At 41.3% G+C, this 24,937-nt stretch overlaps 1 protein-coding gene across 1 annotated transcript in view; it reads right to left on the bottom strand.

Moving 5' to 3' along the window:
* Positions 1-24,937, bottom strand: part of LOC309568956 (cell adhesion molecule CEACAM3-like) — a gene marked incomplete at both ends in the record, with an annotated part of 114,722 nt that overhangs the window by 21,648 nt on the left and 68,137 nt on the right. The window contains 2 exons of the mRNA XM_082274721.1: positions 15,776-16,078; positions 18,709-19,011. Coding sequence (XP_082130847.1) covers positions 15,776-16,078; positions 18,709-19,011 — 606 coding nt within the window. The remainder of the gene's footprint in view (positions 1-15,775; positions 16,079-18,708; positions 19,012-24,937) is intronic.

Below are 24,937 nucleotides of genomic sequence, written 5' to 3'. Positions count from 1 at the left end.
GCAGGTGTTTTTTTGGGCATTTTTTTGGGTTCTTTGGAGGCAGGCAAAACATCTGAACTTCTGTATAGGGGTATATATACACACACACTTATATGTATTTTACACATACACATATATAGGTGTGATAGGAGCGGAGTCATATTGGTGTTAATTATTTAATTAGCGCAAGTATAATGTTCTGCTACCTTCACACCTATATATGTGTATGGGTATATATACATATAAGTGTGTGTGTATATATACCCCTACACAGAAGTTCTGATGTTATGCCTGCCTCCAATAGCCCCCAAAAAATGCCCAAAAAAAACGCCTGCTACTAAACCGGCAAGGTGTGAAAATAGCGGAGCCATATCCCTGTTCTATAAGTGACCTAAAACAAACAATCTTTTATTTTCTGGTTCTGGACATGCTACAGAGCTGAAACTTCACAGGTACACTTTTTAGACCCCCCAGACACTAAATCCAAAGTCAAAATAAAAAAATCTCATTTTTTTTTAATTTTTTCAATAATTGGCTCTCTATCAAAAATGACAATTTTTAAGAACTTTTTTTGTGTGATTAATAGTCCCTGGGGCATGACCCAGAACCCTAGGCACTTTTTATGGGCATTTATTGGGTTTTAGGGCTTCAAAATTGTGTTTTTTGATTACCAAAGTTCGGGTCCCATTGATTTCAATGGGGTTCTGAAATCCGGGCTGAACTTTTGGGAAGTTCGGGTGTTCTGGTCGAACCAAACTTTTCAAAAGTTCGATCATCCCTACTTTGTACATGACGCTGAGCAGGTGCACTCAACTTCTTTGGTCAACCATGTCGACCATCTGTTCTGAGTCGAACCTGTCCTGGTAAACTGCTGTATGGTCTTGGCCATCGTGCTGCAGCTCAGTTTCAGGTTATTGGCAATCTTCTTATAGCCTAGGCGATCTTTATGTAGAGCAACATCTATTTTTATTCAGATCCTCAGAGAGTTCTTTTCCATAAGGTGCCATGTTGAACTTCCAGTGACCAGTGAGAATGATAACACCAAGTTTAACACACCTGCTCCCCATTCACACCTGAGACCTTGTAACACTAACAGGTCAGATGACACCGGAGAGGGAAATTGGCTAATTAGGCCCAATTTGGACAATTTCACTAAGGGGTGTACTCACTTTTGTTGCCAGCAGTTTAGACATTAATGGCTGTGTGTTGAGTTATTTTGAGAGTACAGAAAATTAACACTGTTATAAAAGCTATACACCCACTACTTTACATTGTAGCAAAGTGTAATTTCTACAGTGTTGCCATATGAAAGGATATAATAAAATATTTACAAAAATGTGAGGGGTGTACTCACTTATGTGAGATACTGTATAATTCACTCTTCAAATGTGCTTTAAAATGCATGGTTTTCCCTTTTATGAACAAAAAAATATTGGTGTTATGCTGTTGGGCGGGTATAATAATGCTATGGGGCTGGTATGAAATTATTTCCAGGGCTGAATTTTATTCCCAGTCCGACCCTGCTTGTGACCATTGGAACTCTGAGAGTGGTGTTATGCAAAATGTCTGGGGACGATGTGTTTTTTCTGAGCTTTTTCCCACAACGCCTTGGTGCTCACCAAATCGCTTGCGCAAGGTCCGTACGGTGCAACCTACATAGAGTAGGCCACAATCAGGGGTGTACCAAGTGGCTGGCGAGACTGGCGCCCCCGCCAGGGGCGCAGGCCGAGGGGGGGCGCACAAATCATTTGGCAGTGTTAGTGATTTCTGCGCCCTCCGCTCAGCCTGCGCTCCCCGGCGCCCCCAGGCAGCATGCGGCTCCATCCAGGTCTGAAACATTGAGAGCGGCTGAGCGGGCAGACCAGGAGACTGAGACTGCCTCTCACAGCATCCCCAGCCCTCCTCTGCTCTTACTCACACTGCTGCAGCCTCAGCACTCCTCCGGCTCTATCGATTTTTTTCCTCCCTTACTCTCAAAAAAAGAGCAGCTCCTGCACATGACATCCATCCTCGCTTCGGGTCAGCAAGGCAGGTAGCTCCCTCATTCCTCTTTCCCTGCACCAATTCCCCCTCAGTGCCCTACATCAAGCCCTCTGGGAGTTCAGGCCCCTCTCTCTGTCACCACCCTCTTTCTCTGTCACCCCCCCTTTCTTTGTCACCCCCCTCTTTCTCTGTCACCCTCCCCCCTTTCTCTGTCACCCCCTCTCTCTCTGTCACCCCCTCGTTCTCTGTCATCCCCCTCGTTCTCTGTCAAACCCCCTTTCTCTGTCACCCCCTTTCTCTGTCACCCCCCTTTCTCTGTCACCCCTCTCTCTCTGTTACCCCCTCTCTCTCTCTCTGTTACCCCCCCTTTCTCTGTCACCCTCCTCTTTCTCTGTCACCCCCTTCTCTCTCTGTCAACCCCCTCTCTCTCTGTCACCCCCCTCTCTCTCTGTCACCCCCCCTTTCTCTGTCAACACCCACTTTCTCTGTCACCCCCCTCTTTCTCTTTCACCCCCCTCTTTCTCTGTCACCCACCTCCCTCTCTGTCACCCCTCTCTGTCACTCCCCCTCTTTTTCTGTCACTCCCCCTCTTTCTCTGTCACCCCCTCTTTCTCTTTCACCCCCTCTTTCTCTGTCACCCACCTCTTTCTCTGTCACCCCCCTCTCTCTGTCACCCCCCTCTCATTGTCACCCCCCTCTTTCTCTGTCACCCCCCTCTCTCTCTCTGTCACTCCCCTCTCTCTCTCTGTCACCCCCCTTTCTCTCTGTCACCCCCCTCTTTCTCTCTGTCACCCCCCTCTCTCTCTCTCTCTGTCACCCCCTCTCTCTCGGTCACCGCCCGCTCTCTCTCTCTCTCTCTCTGTCTCCCCCCTCTCTCTGTCACCCCCTCTTTTTCTGTCACCGCCCCCTCTCTCTGTCACCCCCCTCTTTCTCTGTCACCCCCCCTCTCTCTGTCACCCCCCTCTCATTGTCACCCCCCTTCTCTCTCTGTCGCCCCCTCTTTCTCTGTCACCCCCCTCTTTCTCTTCTCATCTGCACATCCCACTAACTATGTTCCTGTGAGACACCAGTCCCAGCTATCCCCTGTGGACAACTGCACTCCTGGAACCACAGTCACTCTTTTGTCCTTCTTTTCTTAAACCTTGTGCACTTCCTGACCAGTAAACAGGGCATTCCCAGGGGCAATTACAATGTCCAATGCATATTCAATCCAAATATTGAAAAACTCTTACACATGTAGTGTAAGACAGTATGATGTGTATTATCATACTCAGGAGGAGCAGCAGAGTGTGTTTTGCTGTTTGAAATATAAGTATGTCCATGCTGTATGTGAAAAATATTTTATTAAATTACCAACTTGGTGTAAAAAAAATATATATTTTAGCATTTTCCAAAAACCTGTGGCAAAAAAATGGAGCCTTCAAAATATTCACCACATCTCTAACAAATACCTTGGGGGGGGGGGGGGGGCTTACTTTCCAAAATGTGATTGTTGTGTGGGCTTTTCTATTGTCCTAGCGCTCTAGAGCCTACAAAAATATGATAGGTGGTCAGGAAGTTAGATGCATAATTTCTGCCTGTTGAAAACCTGAACGTGTTCCTTACATGTTGGGCCCCTCTGTGTTGCTAGTCTCACATATATGGTATCTTCATATTAGAGTGTGTTTTGGGGTTTAATGCTAGGTATGCCCATACTGAAGGTTAGGAGTATTTTAATAATTGACAAACTTATGGAAAAAAAATCTTCTGACAAACATCTGCTGATCTTCTACATATGTTGTGGAGATGTCCTAAATCATTTAGATATTGGAGTGATTTGGTGAATGAGACGACTCATTATCACCTATGATTGAAACATTACCTAATAGGTTGTTATTTATTGCACGAAAGAATATAGCGGCTAAATGGTTATCCCCTATCCCGCCCTCTAAGGAGGATTGGAGATTTCAAGTAAATGATGCTTTACTTAGAGAACAACAAATCTATAAGAATAGAAATAATTTTAAGAATTATTTGAAAATGTGGGAGCCCTGGGTAAATTACCCTGATATGATCCCATCTTTTTCCTTTTATCAGTTCGATAGGGCTAATTGAGATTTTTGCTAATGGAAGATGAAAATAATGTCATTATATACAATGTGCTTATACTGACCAAGGAGGGGGAGGGAATGGAGTACTATTACATTTTTTTTTTTCTTCTCTGGGTTTTGTGTGGGGTTATTATTGTTCTTTATTTATATGTTTGTTATGAAAAATTCTAATAAAGATTATTGTAAAAAAAAAAAAAAATGTGTGGTAATTAATGTAATCTTCAAAGGACTCACTGGACTCTCCTAAAAAAATGCCTTGGGGTGTTTCCCCTCATAAATGTGGTAATTTTGTGGGTGTTTGGAGGCCCTGGAGTGACAGGACAATAAAAACATGTGATACAAAGTCATGAAAATCAGATGCCTAATTTCTTTCCCTTGAAAGCTTGAATTTGCTCCTTGTATTTTGGGTCCCAGTATTTGGCTAGACTGCAAAAGAGTCTCATATATGTGGTATCCCCATAATCAGGAGGAATAGCAGAATGTGTTCTGGGGTGTAAGTCTAAGTATGCCAATGCTGTGTGCGAAAAATATTTATAGTGGTGTGTGGAAACAAAATACAATGTCATCTTTTCATAATTTTTTAAAAACTTGTGTCAAAAATTGTATCTTCAAAAAACTCACTCTGCCTCTAACTAAATGTGTTGGAGGGTCTACTTTACAAAATAACAAAGGAATATTCCCCTAGGTTTGGGATTTTTTAGGCACAAGTTTATAAATGATTCAAAGATCAATGCAGAAAATTATAACATTTATTAAAGTGATAAATAAAGTGGTGTAAACATTAAAAAGAAGAACATTACAGGCAATGTGTGATCATCAAGAATACAACCATATCCGTGAGATGACTCTAACCAGTACCCAATATATTTCGGGAAATTAGTTCCCTTCTTCAGGGGTGGTTTCAAAACGGAGCAGTGTTCTAATAAACAAAAACAACAGTATTATAATTATGCCATTGAACATAATAGAGGTATTCTATTAACATATACATCATTCATATACATATAATGTCTCGTAATCCACATATTATTAAAAAATAGGTTACATAGTTGTTGATGTAGTTGGAAAAACAAACACTTACATGGTTAGTCTTGTGATAAAACATGAAGCCTGTAGGGTGATTAAAAACAAGCTGGTCTTCCACATATGTAAGTCCACCGTCCTAGATATTTGTGTATCCCATGGGTCAAAAAATGACCAGTATAATGGACTGTATCATGGAAAGGATCTTATTATAGGTCTTCTGTCTCCTAGTAGGTGTGGGAACCTGAAGTCCCAAAGCAAAAGGCCGAGACACCAAGAAGTAGACAATATGGACCAACTAAGGGGAGAAATATAGCATATAGGGAATATGTTAGTTAGTTTAGGAGTCACTAGAGATCTCCAAAGGATTTGCAGGGCATCTGGGTCATCGTAGATGAAATCCAGTGTGTCCTGTCATAATATATAAAAAAATAGCCAATTACCTGTATGGTCTTGGGCAGCAGGTAACACATATGAGGATCGACCAGCGTGGTCAGAAAGATGTGAGGATTGCAAGGGAGGTGTATGGATTTAAATATTACCTTAATTAGGTCCCATTGTCCACAGCTGGTGCTCTGCCTAACGGGGCTTCCTGGACAGCGGACGCCAGGAACAGCCCCGCCGCCGAGAATGCGCATAACATGCGTCATCGCGCCGGCGGAAACGGAAATGGCGTCCGCGTTCCACCGGCACGGGTCACGTAACCGGAAGTGGATAACCACATCCGGTTTACGAGTGGCCGGGCCCGCCCATGTCTGCAGAGAGCTGCAATGGGCAGGGCCGACCAGAGACAGCGAGCGCCAATACGGCGGTCTGTCTCACCCGTGCCAGGGTTACCATAGAAACCAGGAAGACAGAGAGAACGAGTATATTGAGTAATACATAAAAATTGTAAAGCTATTAAGGCATTATGGTGATTATCTCGCCAAATAAAGCCCAAATGATGTTAAAAGGAAAAGGATGATTATTTCGAATGGGAATTTATCATAGACTTGAAAATAAAATCTATGTAAGGATTATGTGCGGTGGACATTTAACATATAGGGGGACACAGCCTATGATTAATTACTCCTTTACAAATCTGTGTGAACAAGATGGTATAATAGTAGACATAATCGACATTGAATATTAGAGGGGAGGTGCATATATATGGAAAGATATGCATCATATAAAATACAGACAGATGTATAATGCATCTATTTTTGTTTTTACTTTTCCATTCCACCTGAAGTGAAACCCTCCAGAAATGGCTTGAATGACAGGGTTCCATTCAAACCTGGGGGTTCAGTGGCTTTTAAGGAATGTATCCACCTCAACTCCAGCTGGAGGAGACTTTTGTTCCAGTCTCCTCCCCTGGGGCTAGGGTGGACACGATCCAATATTAGGAATTTAATCCTAGGGAATTTGCCTCCATGGACCAGACTCACGTGGCGTCCAAGAGGGAGTTCAGGGTCTGGCTTGCGCATGCTAAGAATGTGACGGTACGCGCATCGCCAGAACTCCTGTTTTGTTTTTCCTATGTAGAAGCATCCGCATGTACATAGGAGTATATAAATGACACCGATCGTGCGACAATTTGCAAAGTGTCGCGCTTTAAAAATTTGACCATTCGGTAGATTGGGAAATTTTTGTGTCAACATAAAGCCACAGTAGTGGCATGAACCACATATATAGGTACCCTTATATTTGCAACATGTCATATCACTACTGTTAAATTCACTCCGGACAAGCTTGTCACGGAGGGCCGGAGCTCTTTTGTAGATAAAACCTGGTGTGTTGGAAAGGTATTGTCCTAGAATAGGATCGGAAGTTAATAAGTGCCAGTGTTTGGTCACTATTTTTTTGATCTTATTATGTTGGTACATATAAGGGGTGATTATCCTGATGTTATTACTATCATTGGTTTTCTTATCCTTGGAAGGATTAAGAAGTTCCCGTCTATCACTTAAGAGGGCCCTCTTATATGCCTTTTTGAGAGACATATTTGAGTACCCTCTTCGTGTCAATCTTTCACGTAGATCGTTTGCAGCGAGTTGGAAAGTTTGCAGGTCACTGCAATTACGCCTTAAGCGAAGATATTGGCTTGTTGGTATCGATCGGATTAGTGGCTCAGGGTGGAAGCTAGAGCCATGGAGGATGGTATTCCCTGCCGTGGGCTTACGATAGAGTCCACTGTGCAGGGTACCATCTTCTCCTCTAAAAATCTCAACGTCCAAAAACGTCACGCGGTTAGGGTCCAGATTCATTGTGAAGAGCAGGTTGAACTCGTTCCTGTTCATTCTTTCCAGGCAAGTATATAATAGTTCAAGGGGACCCTCCCAGATGAGGAACACGTCATCTATATAACGGGTCCACATAAGAATGTGGTCCGTATATATTGACATGGCCTCATCGTCTAGGAAGGAAGTCTCCCACTCCCCCAGGTACAGATTGGCGTAGGATGGGGCACAACAAGTGCCCATCGCTACGCCCTGCACCTGGAGGTAGTGGGAGCCATTGAACATAAAGATATTATGTGTAAGAATAAACCGTAAGAGGCTAAGTATAAATTCACTATAAGCATCACTCTGTACCTTCTGCGAAATAATGTGTTGGATAGCGGCCATACCTTTTGCATGGGGTATGGAGCTATATAAAGCTTCAACGTCAATGGTGACAAGTGTTGCCATGGAAGAAACAGGAAAGCCCTCAACCTTGCTCAAAAAATGAATCGTGTCCTTCGTGAAGGATGGTAAATCCTGTACGAAAGGTTGTAAATAATTATCCACCAAGCGACTGGCATTTTCAGATATAGACCCTCTCCCTGATATGATGGGTCTACCAGGGGGGTTAGTGGGGTTCTTATGGACTTTGGGAAGTCCATAGAACGTTGGTATTTTAGGGAATTTAGTACGAATAAAGTCCCACGTATGCTTGGTAATGATGTTATTTAAATAAGCTTGGTCTGTTAAGAGGTAGAACTCCTGATAGAATTTAGCCACAATGGTGGGGGTGATGCGTCTGTACCAGTTGATGTTATTGAGGATCTGGGTACACATCTGAACATACTGTGTATCATCCATTATGACAATATTGCCCCCCTTGTCAGCCTGTTTAATAACTATTTTTTTATTGTCAGAGAGTTTATTAATAGCTTCCCGATGTGAGGGGGAAATATTGGCATGGGGGGTGCAGTCAATTTTCATTTTCTCAATTTCACTGGTGACAATCTTCAGAAATGTATTAATGTTTTGGTTTTGGATGGGGGGATAAATATCTGATTTCTTTTTTAAACTTGTGGAACTTTTGTTGTCCTTTATTGTATCAGAAGTTACGCCTGACAATAATGAGTCAATATCGACACGGTCAATTAGGTTTTCATTTTCCTCTAGCAGGGAGATTAGAATATCCAGGGCAGGGTCTTTTGATATATTTTTGGTGTTTTCTTTATGAAATAATAGTTTGAGATTTAATTTTCGTGCAAACAGATGTAGGTCTTTTATGACCTCAAATTTATTTGTATTTGATGTGGGGCAGAAGCTGAGACCCATTTGAAGGATCTCTGTTTCTGCTTGAGTGAGGGTATGGTGAGATAAATTAATAATAGAAAAGTCCTGCACCAAGGAAGGGGTGTGATCTAAAGTGATGGTGTTGGATTTTGGGATGGGGGTGTGACATTCGTGGTGGGTGTAAGATGAAGTGCTCGCTGGTGAACCAGGTCTAAAAAAGCAAAATCCTGTAAATCAATATTAGTGGAAGTGTTGATTGGGGGAGGTGGGATAGTTGGATCCTGAGATTGCTGTAGTGTCGGAGGTAAGACTTCTCGTGATTTAGTGTGTGCAGGAAATAGGGAAATATTCTCTTTTTTATTGGAAGGTAAGTTTGACTTTTTTGTTTGCTGTTGAAAAGCTAGCTCGTCCTGATATGGACGCTTGGTGCGGTCACTTGTTTTGACCGTTTTGCTAGTAGATATGTCTTTTTGAGTAGGCATAGAGAGGTCATCCTTTTTGAAACTGAAATTTGTGTTTCTATTTTGTGCCCATAGATATGCTCTACCTTGTTGGGAAATGGTTTTGCTTCTGTTAAGAATTTTTTGTTTTTTCATTAAGATGTTTTTGTTAAAGGTATCTAGGTGATCCTTCAGTTTTTTCTCACGTTCGATGTAAGTTTTGTGAGTTTTAAATTTTTTTATTTTTTCACAGGTTTGAGCAATGTCCGTGTCCAATTTTTTGGCTCTTGATGAGTATTCCTCAATGAGGAGCCCCATTAGAGCTCCTGAACAGGTTTGTAGGGTGTCCTCCCACCTGGCCTTGAAAGCAGGCGTTATATCCTCTAACGAGGGGAACACCTGGATCCTTAGGCCAAATGGGCTGACACCCTCTATGATATGATCCTGAAAGGATTTACAATGCCAGAAAAATGTTGATTTTTTCTCAAGCAGTTTGGATAGTTGGAACAACAGAGAGGCTAGTTCAGTTTCAATGAACTCTTTGTGTTCATATTCGGCCAAGTAGCCAGCCATTAAGGTGTTCCAGTCATCCCCAATAAAACCAGACATTTCTAATATACTGCAACAGTGAAGAGAGTGTCGAATGTCTAGATTACACAAAAAGGTATGAGTATTAAATAATATTAGTATGTGCTAATTATTACCAGACAAAATGACAATAGGTTTCAACTAGAAAGGAGCACCTATCACGAGCTTCGGGGAAAGGTATTTGCTACCTGGTTAATCAAGAAGAGAGGTTTGCTCGTGGTAGGTGGACCAAAAAAGTGTGCCACATCCCTAAATACAATAACAAAGGAATATTCCCCTAGGTTTGGGATTTTTTAGGCACAAGTTTATAAATGATTCAAAGATCAATGCAGAAAATTATAACATTTATTAAAGTGATAAATAAAGTGGTGTAAACATTAAAAAGAAGAACATTACAGGCAATGTGTGATCATCAAGAATACAACCATATCCGTGAGATGACTCTAACCAGTACCCAATATATTTCGGGAAATTAGTTCCCTTCTTCAGGGGTGGTTTCAAAACGGAGCAGTGTTCTAATAAACAAAAACAACAGTATTATAATTATGCCATTGAACATAATAGAGGTATTCTATTAACATATACATCATTCATATACATATAATGTCTCGTAATCCACATATTATTAAAAAATAGGTTACATAGTTGTTGATGTAGTTGGAAAAACAAACACTTACATGGTTAGTCTTGTGATAAAACATGAAGCCTGTAGGGTGATTAAAAACAAGCTGGTCTTCCACATATGTAAGTCCACCGTCCTAGATATTTGTGTATCCCATGGGTCAAAAAATGACCAGTATAATGGACTGTATCATGGAAAGGATCTTATTATAGGTCTTCTGTCTCCTAGTAGGTGTGGGAACCTGAAGTCCCAAAGCAAAAGGCCGAGACACCAAGAAGTAGACAATATGGACCAACTAAGGGGAGAAATATAGCATATAGGGAATATGTTAGTTAGTTTAGGAGTCACTAGAGATCTCCAAAGGATCTCTAGTGACTCCTAAACTAAAAAGGCCCCGTTAGGCAGAGCACCAGCTGTGGACAATGGGACCTAATTAAGGTAATATTTAAATCCATACACCTCCCTTGCAATCCTCACATCTTTCTGACCACGCTGGTCGATCCTCATATGTGTTACCTGCTGCCCAAGACCATACAGGTAATTGGCTATTTTTTTATATATTATGACAGGACACACTGGATTTCATCTACGATGACCCAGATGCCCTGCAAATCCTTTGGAGATCTCTAGTGACTCCTAAACTAACTAACATATTCCCTATATGCTATATTTCTCCCCTTAGTTGGTCCATATTGTCTACTTCTTGGTGTCTCGGCCTTTTGCTTTGGGACTTCAGGTTCCCACACCTACTAGGAGACAGAAGACCTATAATAAGATCCTTTCCATGATACAGTCCATTATACTGGTCATTTTTTGACCCATGGGATACACAAATATCTAGGACGGTGGACTTACATATGTGGAAGACCAGCTTGTTTTTAATCACCCTACAGGCTTCATGTTTTATCACAAGACTAACCATGTAAGTGTTTGTTTTTCCAACTACATCAACAACTATGTAACCTATTTTTTAATAATATGTGGATTACGAGACATTATATGTATATGAATGATGTATATGTTAATAGAATACCTCTATTATGTTCAATGGCATAATTATAATACTGTTGTTTTTGTTTATTAGAACACTGCTCCGTTTTGAAACCACCCCTGAAGAAGGGAACTAATTTCCCGAAATATATTGGGTACTGGTTAGAGTCATCTCACGGATATGGTTGTATTCTTGATGATCACACATTGCCTGTAATGTTCTTCTTTTTAATGTTTACACCACTTTATTTATCACTTTAATAAATGTTATAATTTTCTGCATTGATCTTTGAATCATTTATAAACTTGTGCCTAAAAAATCCCAAACCTAGGGGAATATTCCTTTGTTATTGTATTTAGGGATGTGGCACACTTTTTTGGTCCACCTACCACGAGCAAACCTCTCTTCTTACTTTACAAAATAGGGTCATTTTGTGGTTGATTATCCTGTTCCAGCACTTCAGGGTATCAAGAAATGTGAAAGGTAGTCAGGAAATCAGATGCGTTGTTTATGCCCCTTGAACATCTGAATGTGCTCTTTGGATTTTGGTGCCTTCTTTGCAGCTTGGCAGTGAGATCTCCCATTACTGGGGAGGAGTAGAAGAATGTGTTTAAAGGTGTAACTGTAAGTTTGCCATTGCTGTGTGTGAGAAAACTTGTTAAAATGATTAACTTGTTGAAATATTTTCTTAATTTTCCCCAAAAATGTAGCCCCCTTGAACTTTGCGGCCTTTTGCCACATTTCAGGCTTCAAACATAAATATATAAAACTGTAATTTTTTTTGTGAAGAATCAACAACAAGTGGAACGAAATTTATTGGATATTTCAAACTTTGTTAACAAATAAAAAACTGAAAAATTGGGCGTGCAAAATTATTCAGCCCCTTTACTTTCAGTGCAGCAAACTCTCTCCAGAAGTTCAGTGAGGATCTCTGAATGATCCAATGTTGACCTAAATGACTAATGATGATAAATAGAATCCACCTGTGTGTAATCAAGTCTCCGTATAAATGCACCTGCACTAGGATAGTCTCAGAGGTCCGTTTAACCACTTGCCGACTGCCTAACGCCGATCTACGTCGGCAGTCAGCCCCTCACAGGCAAAGTGACGTAGGGCTACGTCACTAGCTTGTGAGGGTCTAGGGAGCGAGCGCGCGCCGCCGGAGGCGCGCTCCCGCGTGGTCACGGACCCCCCCGCGCGTGTGACCAGCGGACCCGATGTCTGCCGGTCACTCGGCGATCGGCGGGGGAGAGGGAGAATGTCAAGCAGCTTGTGTAAACAAGCCACCTGTCAATCTCCTCGCTGTAAAGACACTGATCACACGGATCTAGTATGTAGATCTGTTGATCAGTGTCCTTACAGCTCAAGCCACAGCCAATCACAGTAGAAAGCTCGCCCCTAGGGATACACACAGCCCCTCCCTCCCAAATAAAGTTAACCCCTTCACTACCAGTGTATTTTTACAGTAACAGTGCATATATATAGCACTGATTACTGTAGAAATGTCACTGGTAACCCCAAAAGTGTCATAAATGTCAGTCAAGGGTCCGATCTGTCCGCCGCAATGTCGCAGTACCGCAAAAAAAATCGCAGATCGCCGCCATTACGCGTTAAAAAAAAACAACAAAAATGACAATAATCTTTCTCTTTGTTAGTAAACGCGATAACTTTTGCGCAAACCAATCAAAATACGCTTTTTGCGATTTTTTTTACCAAACATAGGTAGCACAAAACAAATTGGCCGAAAAAGTTAAAAAATTTTGATTTTTACATTTTTTTTGGGGAATTTCATATAAAAAAATGTGAAAAATATTGCTATTTTTGCAAAATTGACGCTCTTTTTTTGTTTATAGCGCGTGATCAAAAAAACGCACAGGTGATCAAATACCACCAAAAGAAAGCTCTGTTTGTGGGAAAAAAAGGACGCCAAATTTGTTTAGGTACAGCGTCGCACAACCGCGCAATTGTCCGTTAAAGTCGCACAGTGCCGAATCGCAAAATACACCCTGGTCGGAATGGGGGTAAAATCTTCCGGGGCTTAAGTGGTTAAAGCGCAGAGAGCATCATGAAGAACAAGGAACACACCAGGCAGGTCCGAGATACTGTTGTGGAGAAGTTTAAAGCTGGATTTGGATACAAAAAGATTTCCCAAGCTTTAAACATCCCAAGGAGCACTGTGCAAGCGATAATATTGAAATGGAAGGAGTATCAGACCACTGCAAATCTACGAAGACCTGGCCGTCCCTCTAAACTTTCAGCTCATACAAGGAGAAGACTGATCAGAGATGCAGCCAAGAGGCCCATGATCACTCTGAATGAACTGCAGAGATCTAGAGCTGAGGTGGGAGACTGAGGTGGGAAGAGTGGCAGGAAGAAAGCCATTTCTTAAAGATATCCATAAAAAGTGTTGTTTAAAGTTTGCCACAAGCCACCTGGGAGACACCAAACATGTGGAAGAAGGTGCTCTGGTCAGATGAAACCAAAATCAAACTTTTTGGCAACAATGCAAAACGTTATGTTTGGCGTAAAAGCAACACAGCTCATCACCCTGAACACACCATCCCCACTGTCAAACATGGTGGTGGCAGCATTTGGGCCTGCTTTTCTTCAGCAGGGACAGGGAAGATGGTTAAAATTGATGAGAAGATGGATGAAGCCAAATACAGTACCATTCTGGAAGAAAACCTGATGGAGTCTGCAAAAGACCTTAGACTGGGACGGAGATTTGTCTTCCAACAAGACAATGATCCAAAACATAAAGCAAAATCTACAATGGAATGGTTCACAAATAAACATATCCAGGTGTTAGAATGGCCAAGTCAAAGTCCAGACCTGAATCCAATCGAGAATCTGTTGAAAGAACTGGAAACTGCTGTTCACAAACGCTCTCCATCCAACCTCACTGAGCTTGTTTTGCAAGGAGGAATGGGCAAAAATTTCAGTCTCTCGATGTGCAAAACTGATAGAGACATACCCCAAGCGAATTACAGCTGTAATCGCAGCAAAAGGTGGCGCTACAAAGTATTAACTTAAGGGGGCTGAATAAATTTTCAGTTTTTATTTGTTAAAAAAGTTTGAAATATCCAATAAATTTTGTTCCACTTCATGATTGTGTCCCACTTGTTGATTCTTCACAAAAAATTACAGTTTTATATCTTTATGTTTGAAGCCTGAAATGTGGCAAAAGGTCGCAAAGTTCAAGGGGGCCGAATACTTTTGCAAGGCACTGTGTATATGTATATATATATCATAAAATTCTCAGATATAAAATTTTGGTACAGTGTTGCATGGCTGAGTAATTGTCATTCAAAGTGTGACAGTGCTGAAAATTAAAAAATGGCCTGGACAGGAAGTGGGCTCAACATGTCAGACTTCAAGGAACCCATGATGAATCTAATTCCAGAATCATTTATAGAACACCTTGTATTTTTTATTACAAATAATGTGTTCTCTAATTGGGCAAGGTGGAGATTGTAATGTCACCAGCCCTGCTCACCACCTCGTTCAATCAGAGAATTACTTGTTTTTGCTAGAAATTAAAGAGCGTTCAATATAATGCCGAATGAGCAACCCCCTGTGGTCAGTGCCCAATGGGATATTCACTTGGAAGAATCTGAGTGAGACCCAGGAAAATATGGCCATCATCAAAGTGGTGCAGACTTCTACAGTGATTTCCAGCTTTGGCGGCAGCCCATCAGGTAAGGTACTTGGGTTTAATGAGAAGTATCCCTTGTGCAGGTGACTGCTGTGTTAGCTGAAATCTTTTGCCCTCTGCTCCCCACACTACCTCCATTCATAGAAGCTATACTATAACTTCCATGAATGAAAAGTGCAGGTGGACTTTTCATTCCTTAACCCTTCATTCATTCATAGGCAAATTTGAATTTATATGAAAAAAAACTAAAACAAAACTAAACTTAGGCTTTAAAGTAGAAGTCCACCCTAATTCATATCTCATTCTCCTTCCATTATGGCAACCTGCAAAAAAATTGTTTTTTTTTTTTTGAGCTAAGGGCTCATGCATACTGGGCTCAAAAAAACGCCACTTTTGCAGGCATTTAACATTTTTTTCTGCCTGTAAATACACCTCAACCATGTTCGTTTATGTACCCATGCACACATACTGTAGGCATTTGTAGGCATAAAAAACACCAGGGTGTTCAGGAGAGGAGCATTTGGGCAGAGAAAAAAGGCATTTAGGGGAGCTTATGCGTTAAATTAATAAATTAATTATAAATTATTATTATTTTAAATTATTCCATCAAATAGAATGCATATATGTGCTATGTGCTGTTTGAAGCCTTTACTGCATTTTTTTAATCAACTTTTCTTCTGCCAGGAGATAACGTGTTCAAGTGAGCTGAGCAAATGCCCAGTGTCCCTGAGAAAAGAGCCATGCCTGAGATGAAATTTGCGTAGGCATTTTTTACATATAAGGATGCTTGGGACATTCACAATGTAGCCGTTTGCCATCTGAAAACCAGTATTTATTGAAGATCAGTACAAATAGTGCTACAAGAATATTGTAATAATGTACTGTATATAATAATAAGCACAAAGGTAATACTTACTATAGACTCTGAGATCATAGACAGCCTCCCTTATAACAGTAGAGGATGGCTGCTGTGCAGTCAAGCTGTAAGCCCCATCATCTGCAAGTGTCAGATAATCCAGTCTGAGAGTTCCATTATCATACATATGACATCTTCCTGTATACTGGGGAATACAGCTAGGAAGATAACCAGGAATAAGGGATGCAATTATTATATTTTTAAAGCTCCATTGTAAGAAAAGCGCCTGATCTGAGAAAGACTCATAAAAATAAACCGATCTCCCAAGTATTCCATTCATCCAATAAGTGGCAGATAAAGCACCTGAAGGAAAAACACATAATGTTTATGTTGGAGATACAACAGCTTTCAGCTTAGCAGATTAACTGCAGTTCACAAATAGGACACTAGATGTCGCTAATGCTCAGTGATATGCTATGCATTTCTATGATGTGTTGTAATATCCTGTACACTGTACTGAACTTGTTTGTTATCTCTTCCTGTCTGTTGTTCTTATTACAATGAGGTGACATCTTTGATTTCTGTGATATGCTCCAATAAAGAAGCCAGTTCCTGTTTACTCCACAATGTCTGATCTGAATGGACTCCTCTGCAGCCAGTGATCACACCCGGCAACAGTTTATACTGTGCTCATACTGTATATATACTTTAAAGTAGAAAATGAAAGTCAAGTACAAGGGTCTCCAGATCAGATTTTACACTGAGGTCTGATGCCTTTTTTGGAGAAAGATAATAAAAAGAGGGGCGCACCGACCTAGTGCATTACCACTAAAAATATTCATTAAAATAGTAAAATGCATAAAATAAAATCACAAACATGGTTTTAAAGTACACACATATCAACAAGTCAATAAATCAGTAAAGACGTCTCCAAGCTAGCCAGGCACTGCGTAATGCTGGACGGCGTGCGGCAAACCGCACGGAGCTGCTGTGGCTAGGCCTTTTTTGGTCATGCCTTGACCTGTAAAATCTCAGACAGAGACATAACTAAAAACCACAGGACCTCTGTGGCAAATATATATAAGGAACCCCCAATGTACATATTTCCAGAATTATTATCATCTATTAGCTATAGGAGCTAAACATTTTACAAGCATAGTTGATTACGAGTTCAAGTTCACAGTAATTGTTTATCTTGTGCCTATACAGATACCCCTGTGAAGATTCCATTGCGATTAAACTGAGATGGCACCAACTGAAGACATTTTACTCAAGCTTAAATGGTCTGTTACCACAAAGATTGCTGAGGGCGTGTGCTCATGGCTTGAGTGTGTGCTCCCAGTAATTGCCTTCAACCAGGGCCAATTAGAGGTTAACGTGCCCACATCCCAAAATCGCAGAATACAACAAAGAACCCCTCTAGAACGGGACTTTTAAGGTTAATAAAAGACAAAAAATATAAGAAAATTTAATTGAGTATAAAGAAAGTACAAAGAGAAAAAAAAAAGGGAAAAAATTCTCAAAACAATCCAAAGTTTATTTCCTGAAACATATAAAAATACATATAACAAGAGAACAAACTCTGGATTAAAACAATTCCTTGCGGTTGACCATTGACATGCACAACACCTGACAGTGGAGAAGACAATATACAAAGACATAGGCAGCTGAGACCCAACGCGTTTAGAAAATATTGCAAACTGGTACTGACTAGTATTCTAGCATTTCTTTTCTCCCTTAGTTTCTCTTCTTCTGCTTGCTAATGTGACCCCAGTGCTGATGGAGAGGGGAAGAGGAGGAGTAAACAAGCATTCTATGCAAGCACCTGTCATTCATCTTATCAACCAGTGATGTCATTGGTTGTCAGGATGCCAGTGGCTTGACCCGCATGGTACCAAGGATTGTAATGCTGCAATGTAAAAACCTATTTCAATTTGTTACAATTTTTAGGCATTTTGCCAAGGCACTCCTGAAGAACCCAGGAGGCACACCAGGGTGCCACAGCACACCAGGGTGCCACGGCACCCTGGTTGAAAAAGGCTGCTGTAGAGTAAACCGTATAATTAAAAGAATCAAGCCCAAGATGTTTCGTGCAAGGCTCAAAAAGGTCAGTGCAAGAGTGGGCCGCAGACCAGGATCCAACCCCCCCCCAGCGTCCACGAGGGGCATAAATGAGAGACCTCCACCCGTCTGTAAATGGTAGTGTACTCGGTAGATAGTAGGATTGGGTTTAGTATATAAGGTAATTAACAGAGCAAATTTCCAGAGGGGAAGCCACTCAGGTCTACTGCTCAATATGGGACCTGGTTAAACACAGCTCATCAGTCCATGACCACACTCTGCTGATTAGACCTCTACTATGCATGATGGATTTAGTAAAGGAGCTTGGATTACCAAACATCAGGAGAGGTTTAGGAAGGTAGTTCTGCCTTTAAATACAGATTACTGTAAAAAATGTTATTTCTGTTATACTGTAGAAAATGTGGCATTTGTTATTTAACGCTAAATTCTTAGTGAATTGAACTTTCACAACTGATTTATCACATGCGTTATTTTACCATATTTAACTCTTAGTGAATTGACCCCTTAGAAAGGATTAGAGCCTACTCAGGTGTTTAACACCATCTATACTGCATTTTGGAGACATCCTGATTCATACCTCACCCCCTTCCCATATTGCAGCCTGCAATAAAGTAGTTCTGTTTTGAGCTTATTAAAGTAATTGTTGCTCATCCTTTGTACAAGCTAACAAAAGAGCCATGTCTGAGATTGAATGTGCCTAGGCTCTTATTGTCATGAAAAAGTGCTTGCGACATCCGCAATGTCATCTGCCATCTGAAAATGGTTCATCATAGTTTGAACTGGATGGACTGGTGTCTTTATTCAAGCTTACCAACTATGTAACTAAAATCAGTATCTATGAAAGATCAGTAACAATAGTGCTATAAGATTATTGTAATAATGTATAATGTATTAACAAAGTTAATACTTACTATGGACTCTGAGCTCATAGATAGCCTCCTTTATAACTATAGAGAGTGACTGCTGTGCGCTCAAGAAGTAAGTCCCCTCATCTGCAAGTCTCAGATTATCCAGTCTTAGAGTTCCATCATCATACATCTGACATCTTCCTTTATACTGAGGAGCACATTCAGAAGGGTAACCAGGAATACGGGATGCAATCAGATTATTTTTAAAACTCCATTCTAACAATAGTGTCTGATCTGGGAAAGACTCATAAAAATAAATCGATCTCGAAAGTGTTCCATTCACCCCCTGAGTGGTAGATACAGCACCTAAAAGGAAAAACACATTCATTTTATATTGTGCACATACTCTATAGCCTGGCTATTGATTTTCAAAGGATGTGGATGAAGGATAGAACCATCTGATCTTGGAAAGATATACTGCCATACAGTTTAACTACTCTTTACAAGCCTAAATGACCTAAAAAGTGTAGACTTTATTGGGTCTACTACATCTGGTAAGCCTTCACTTTGGTTGTCTTAGTGGTGATGGTTATGCACCTGAGATCATAGTAGAAGATATATCAACACATGTATACACTCATGGTGGATTCTATAGACTATCGCTTTGATCAACAGTGTCCTTAACAGCATCAGCTCTAAATTGTTTATGCACTTTATAGTTAAGTATTATGTTGGTTTATACTGCACAGATTATGTGGTTTTTAGGAAAAATCTGTGTTTTGTTATTGAACTACAGCAATATACACGTTTTCATATGTTATACACTTTAGCACCTTAATTTGCGAGAGTTTGCACACTTTTCTCTGGTTATAGAGATATGGGTATGCATATTTCTAGATGTGGCATACATTAGCACTTTAATTACATGAGTTTACACATTAATTTGCTAAACATACATTTATAGAACACTGTTGCACTTTATAGCCTAATTATTTATATTTATCAGCGCTGCACATTTTATAAATAGATTTTCATTGGCTTCCTATATATGGTTGCTATGGCTCTGAAATTTAGGACTCTCGATGCTCATGGGCTCAAAAGCCCATATAAGTGAAAAGCCCTCTGGGAAAATGCTAAAAAGCATTATGGGGATATACTTTGTGTGCAAGAATCTCATTTTGGATACTTCCTCCTCTCATGCTTCAATTCCTCAAACGCTATAATCCCTGTTGCATCAAGAAGCCCTATATGATCCCTGGCGCTGTCTTTACCCCTCCGCTAGCGATTATTAATATTTTTCAGATCAACCCCAATATTTTTTCTAGCATTTCACATATCTATTCATATATTTATCACTTGGCACTTTATTGCTCATATTGCACATGAATTTAGTTTTTAATGTATATGATATCTATTGCTGATTTATGTTTTATAGGTAGTGTTGAGCGAACACGGACTGTATTATTCGTGTTCGTACCGAATAATTGGATTTTTTGTACCCGAACACGGACACGGACACTTAACTGTATGTTCGGGTAAAAATCCGTGTTCGGTCGTTTTATTTCCGGGTTTTGCATGCTTTGGCGCTCTTTTCATGGCGGGCTTTCAACAGCCAATCAACAATCGTTTAACTGGTGTGCCTTAAGCCATCCCAGCCATGCCTGCAAATGTCTCAGTAGCTGTGATTGGCCGTCTGAAGCATGTGACCAAGTCTTTATAAGTTCGAGGCAGCCGCAGCGGCGTCATTATGCTGCTTAGATTCAGGGACAGAGCACACATCAACGTGCTGGCTGCTGATTAGGGAAAGATAGGCAGGAAAAAACCATTTGTGTCCGGATAAAATTGAGGGACAGGTCGGAGTGTTTAGGCAGGGCGAGTTGTAGGCATTTTAGGGATAGAGTCTGCTGAATTATATAGGGTCAGTGTCTTCTACAAACTACAATCGATATTGCTGTGTGGGGGGTGGGGTGAATCTGCACTCAATCCTGATCTACGATCTCTTCTCAATCCTGTTAGGGACAGAGTCTGCTGAATTTTAGGGAAACTGTGTTCTACAAACTACAATCGATATTGCTGTGTGGTGTGGGATTGGAGATAGGCAGGTGTCAGTGATCCACATCCATTTTTCTGTGTGTGAGCTGCAGTGAACACAATCTTTTTGGGCTGCAGTGAACACAATCTTTTTGGGCTGCAGTGAACACAATCTTTTTGGGCTGCAGTGAACACAATCTTTTTGGGCTGCAGTGAACACAATCTTTTTGGGCTGCAGTGAACACAATCTTTTTGGGGTGCAGTGAACAAAATCTTTTTGGGGTGCAGTGAACACAATCCTTTTTGGTGTGCAGTGAACACAATCTTTGTGGGGTGCAGTGAACAAAATCCTTTGTGGGGTGCAGTGAACACAATCTTTTTGGGGTGCAGTGAACAAAATCCTTTTTGGGGTGCAGTGAACAACATCCTTTTTGGGGTGCAGTGAACACAATCTTTTTGGGGTGCAGTGAACAAAATCCTTTGTGGGGTGCAGTGAACACAATCTTTTTGGGGTGCAGTGAACACAATCTTTTTGGGGTGGAGTGAACAACATCCTTTTTGGGGTGCAGTGAACAAAATCCTTTTTGGGGTGCAGTGAACAAAATCATTTTTGGGGTGCAGTGAACACAATCTTTTTGGGGTGCAGTGAACACAATCTTTGTGGGGTGCAGTGAACACAATCTTTTTGGGGTGGAGTGAACAACATCCTTTTTGGGGTGCAGTGAACAACATCCTTTTTGGGGTGCAGTGAACACAATCTTTTTGGGGTGCAGTGAACACAATCTTTGTGGGGTACAGTGAACAGAATCTTTGTGGGGTGCAGTGAACACAATCTTTGGGGGGTACAGTGAACACAATCTTTGTGAGGTGCAGTGAACACAATCTTTGTGGGGTGCAGTGAACACAATCATTGTGGGGTGCAGTGAACTCAATCTTTGTGGGGTACAGTGAACACAATCTCATACTGAAGGTTTGAGGGTGCTGCCTGTTCCATACTCCCCCTACTCCTCATCTAGCCTTTTAGGGGTACAAACAATAGTAATTGGGGCCTAGTGTGGTTGTGTACGTGTGATATACATACACTTTTTTGGGATCATATTTTCTATTCCGCTATTTAATCAAAAACCTTTGGGGATCAGTTAAATTGGGGGATAGTCTGTGTTGGTACGTGTGAGAGAGATCCACCTTTCCAAGTTGTTGGGGTTCATCTCATACTTCTGAAGGTTTGAGGGTGCTGCCTGTTCCATACTCCCCCTACTCCTAGCCTTTTAGGGGTACAAACAATAGTAATTGGGGCCTAGTGTGGTTGTGTACGTGTGATATACATACACTTTTTTGGGATCATATTTTCTATTCCGCTATTTAATCAAAAACCTTTGGGGATCAGTTAAATTGGGGGATAGTCTGTGTTGGTACGTGTGAGAGAGATCCACCTTTCCAAGTTGTTGGGGTTCATCTCATACTTCTGAAGGTTTGAGGGTGCTGCCTGTTCCATACTCCCCCTACTCCTAGCCTTTTAGGGGTACAAACAATAGTAATTGGGGCCTAGTGTGGTTGTGTACGTGTGATATACATACACTTTTTTGGGATCATATTTTCTATTCCGCTATTTAATCAAAAACCTCTGGGGATCAGTTAAATTGGGGGATAGTCTGTGTTGGTACGTGTGAGAGAGATCCACCTTTCCAAGTTGTTGGGGTTCATCTCATACTTCTGAAGGTTTGAGGGTGCTGCCTGTTCCATACTCCCCCTACTCCTAGCCTTTTAGGGGTACAAACAATAGTAATTGGGGCCTAGTGTGGTTGTGTACGTGTGATATACATACACTTTTTTGGGATCATATTTTCTATTCCGCTATTTAATCAAAAACCTCTGGGGATCAGTTAAATTGGGGGATAGTCTGTGTTGGTACGTGTGAGAGAGATCCACCTTTCCAAGTTGTTGGGGTTCATCTCATACTTCTGAAGGTTTGAGGGTGCTGCCTGTTCCATACTCCCCCTACTCCTAGCCTTTTAGGGGTACAAACAATAGTAATTGGGGCCTAGTGTGGTTGTGTACGTGTGATATACATACACTTTTTTGGGATCATATTTTCTATTCCGCTATTTAATCAAAAACCTCTGGGGATCAGTTAAATTGGGGGATAGTCTGTGTTGGTACGTGTGAGAGAGATCCACCTTTCCAAGTTGTTGGGGTTCATCTCATACTTCTGAAGGTTTGAGGGTGCTGCCTGTTCCATACTCCCCCTACTCCTAGCCTTTTAGGGGTACAAACAATAGTAATTGGGGCCTAGTGTGGTTGTGTACGTGTGATATACATACACTTTTTTGGGATCATATTTTCTATTCCGCTATTTAATCAAAAACCTTTGGGGATCAGTTAAATTGGGGGATAGTCTGTGTTGGTACGTGTGAGAGAGATCCACCTTTCCAAGTTGTTGGGGTTCATCTCATACTTCTGAAGGTTTGAGGGTGCTGCCTGTTCCATACTCCCCCTACTCCTAGCCTTTTAGGGGTACAAACAATAGTAATTGGGGCCTAGTGTGGTTGTGTACGTGTGATATACATACACTTTTTTGGGATCATATTTTCTATTCCGCTATTTAATCAAAAACCTCTGGGGATCAGTTAAATTGGGGGATAGTCTGTGTTGGTACGTGTGAGAGAGATCCACCTTTCCAAGTTGTTGGGGTTCATCTCATACTTCTGAAGGTTTGAGGGTGCTGCCTGTTCCATACTCCCCCCTACTCCTAGCCTTTTAGGGGTACAAACAATAGTAATTGGGGCCTAGTGTGGTTGTGTACGTGTGATATACATACACTTTTTTGGGATCATATTTTCTATTCCGCTATTTAATCAAAAACCTTTGGGGATCAGTTAAATTGGGGGATAGTCTGTGTTGGTACGTGTGAGAGAGATCCACCTTTCCAAGTTGTTGGGGTTCATCTCATACTTCTGAAGGTTTGAGGGTGCTGCCTGTTCCATACTCCCCCTACTCCTAGCCTTTTAGGGGTACAAACAATAGTAATTGGGGCCTAGTGTGGTTGTGTACGTGTGATATACATACACTTTTTTGGGATCATATTTTCTATTCCGCTATTTCATCAAAAACCTCTGGGGATCAGTTAAATTGGGGGATAGTCTGTGTTGGTACGTGTGAGAGAGATCCACCTTTCCAAGTTGTTGGGGTTCATCTCATACTTCTGAAGGTTTGAGGGTGCTGCCTGTTCCATACTCCCCCTACTCCTAGCCTTTTAGGGGTACAAACAATAGTAATTGGGGCCTAGTGTGGTTGTGTACGTGTGATATACATACACTTTTTTGGGATCATATTTTCTATTCCGCTATTTAATCAAAAACCTCTGGGGATCAGTTAAATTGGGGGATAGTCTGTGTTGGTACGTGTGAGAGAGATCCACCTTTCCAAGTTGTTGGGGTTCATCTCATACTTCTGAAGGTTTGAGGGTGCTGCCTGTTCCATACTCCCCCTACTCCTAGCCTTTTAGGGGTACAAACAATAGTAATTGGGGCCTAGTGTGGTTGTGTACGTGTGATATACATACACTTTTTTGGGATCATATTTTCTATTCCGCTATTTAATCAAAAACCTCTGGGGATCAGTTAAATTGGGGGATAGTCTGTGTTGGTACGTGTGAGAGAGATCCACCTTTCCAAGTTGTTGGGGTTCATCTCATACTTCTGAAGGTTTGAGGGTGCTGCCTGTTCCATACTCCCCCCTACTCCTAGCCTTTTAGGGGTACAAACAATAGTAATTGGGGCCTAGTGTGGTTGTGTACGTGTGATATACATACACTTTTTTGGGATCATATTTTCTATTCCGCTATTTAATCAAAAACCTTTGGGGATCAGTTAAATTGGGGGATAGTCTGTGTTGGTACGTGTGAGAGAGATCCACCTTTCCAAGTTGTTGGGGTTCATCTCATACTTCTGAAGGTTTGAGGGTGCTGCCTGTTCCATACTCCCCCTACTCCTCATCTAGCCTTTTAGGGGTACAAACAATAGTAATTGGGGCCTAGTGTGGTTGTGTACGTGCGAGATACATACACTTTTTTTGATCATATTTCCTATTCCGCTATTCAATAAAAACCTTTGAGGATCAATTGAATTGCGGGATAGTCTGTGTCGGTACGTGTGAGAGAGATCCACCTTTCCAAGTTGTTGGGGTTCATCTCATACTTCTGAAGGTTTGAGGGTGCTGCCTGTTCCATACCCCCCCTACTCCTCATCTAGCCTTTTAGGGG

Source organism: Pelophylax lessonae (genome assembly GCF_965119305.1).
Source record: "Pelophylax lessonae genome assembly, chromosome: 12".
NCBI lineage: Eukaryota > Metazoa > Chordata > Amphibia > Anura > Ranidae > Pelophylax > Pelophylax lessonae.
The sequence above is the reverse complement of the archived record's forward strand: the minus strand, read 5'-3'. Positions and strand labels throughout refer to the sequence as shown.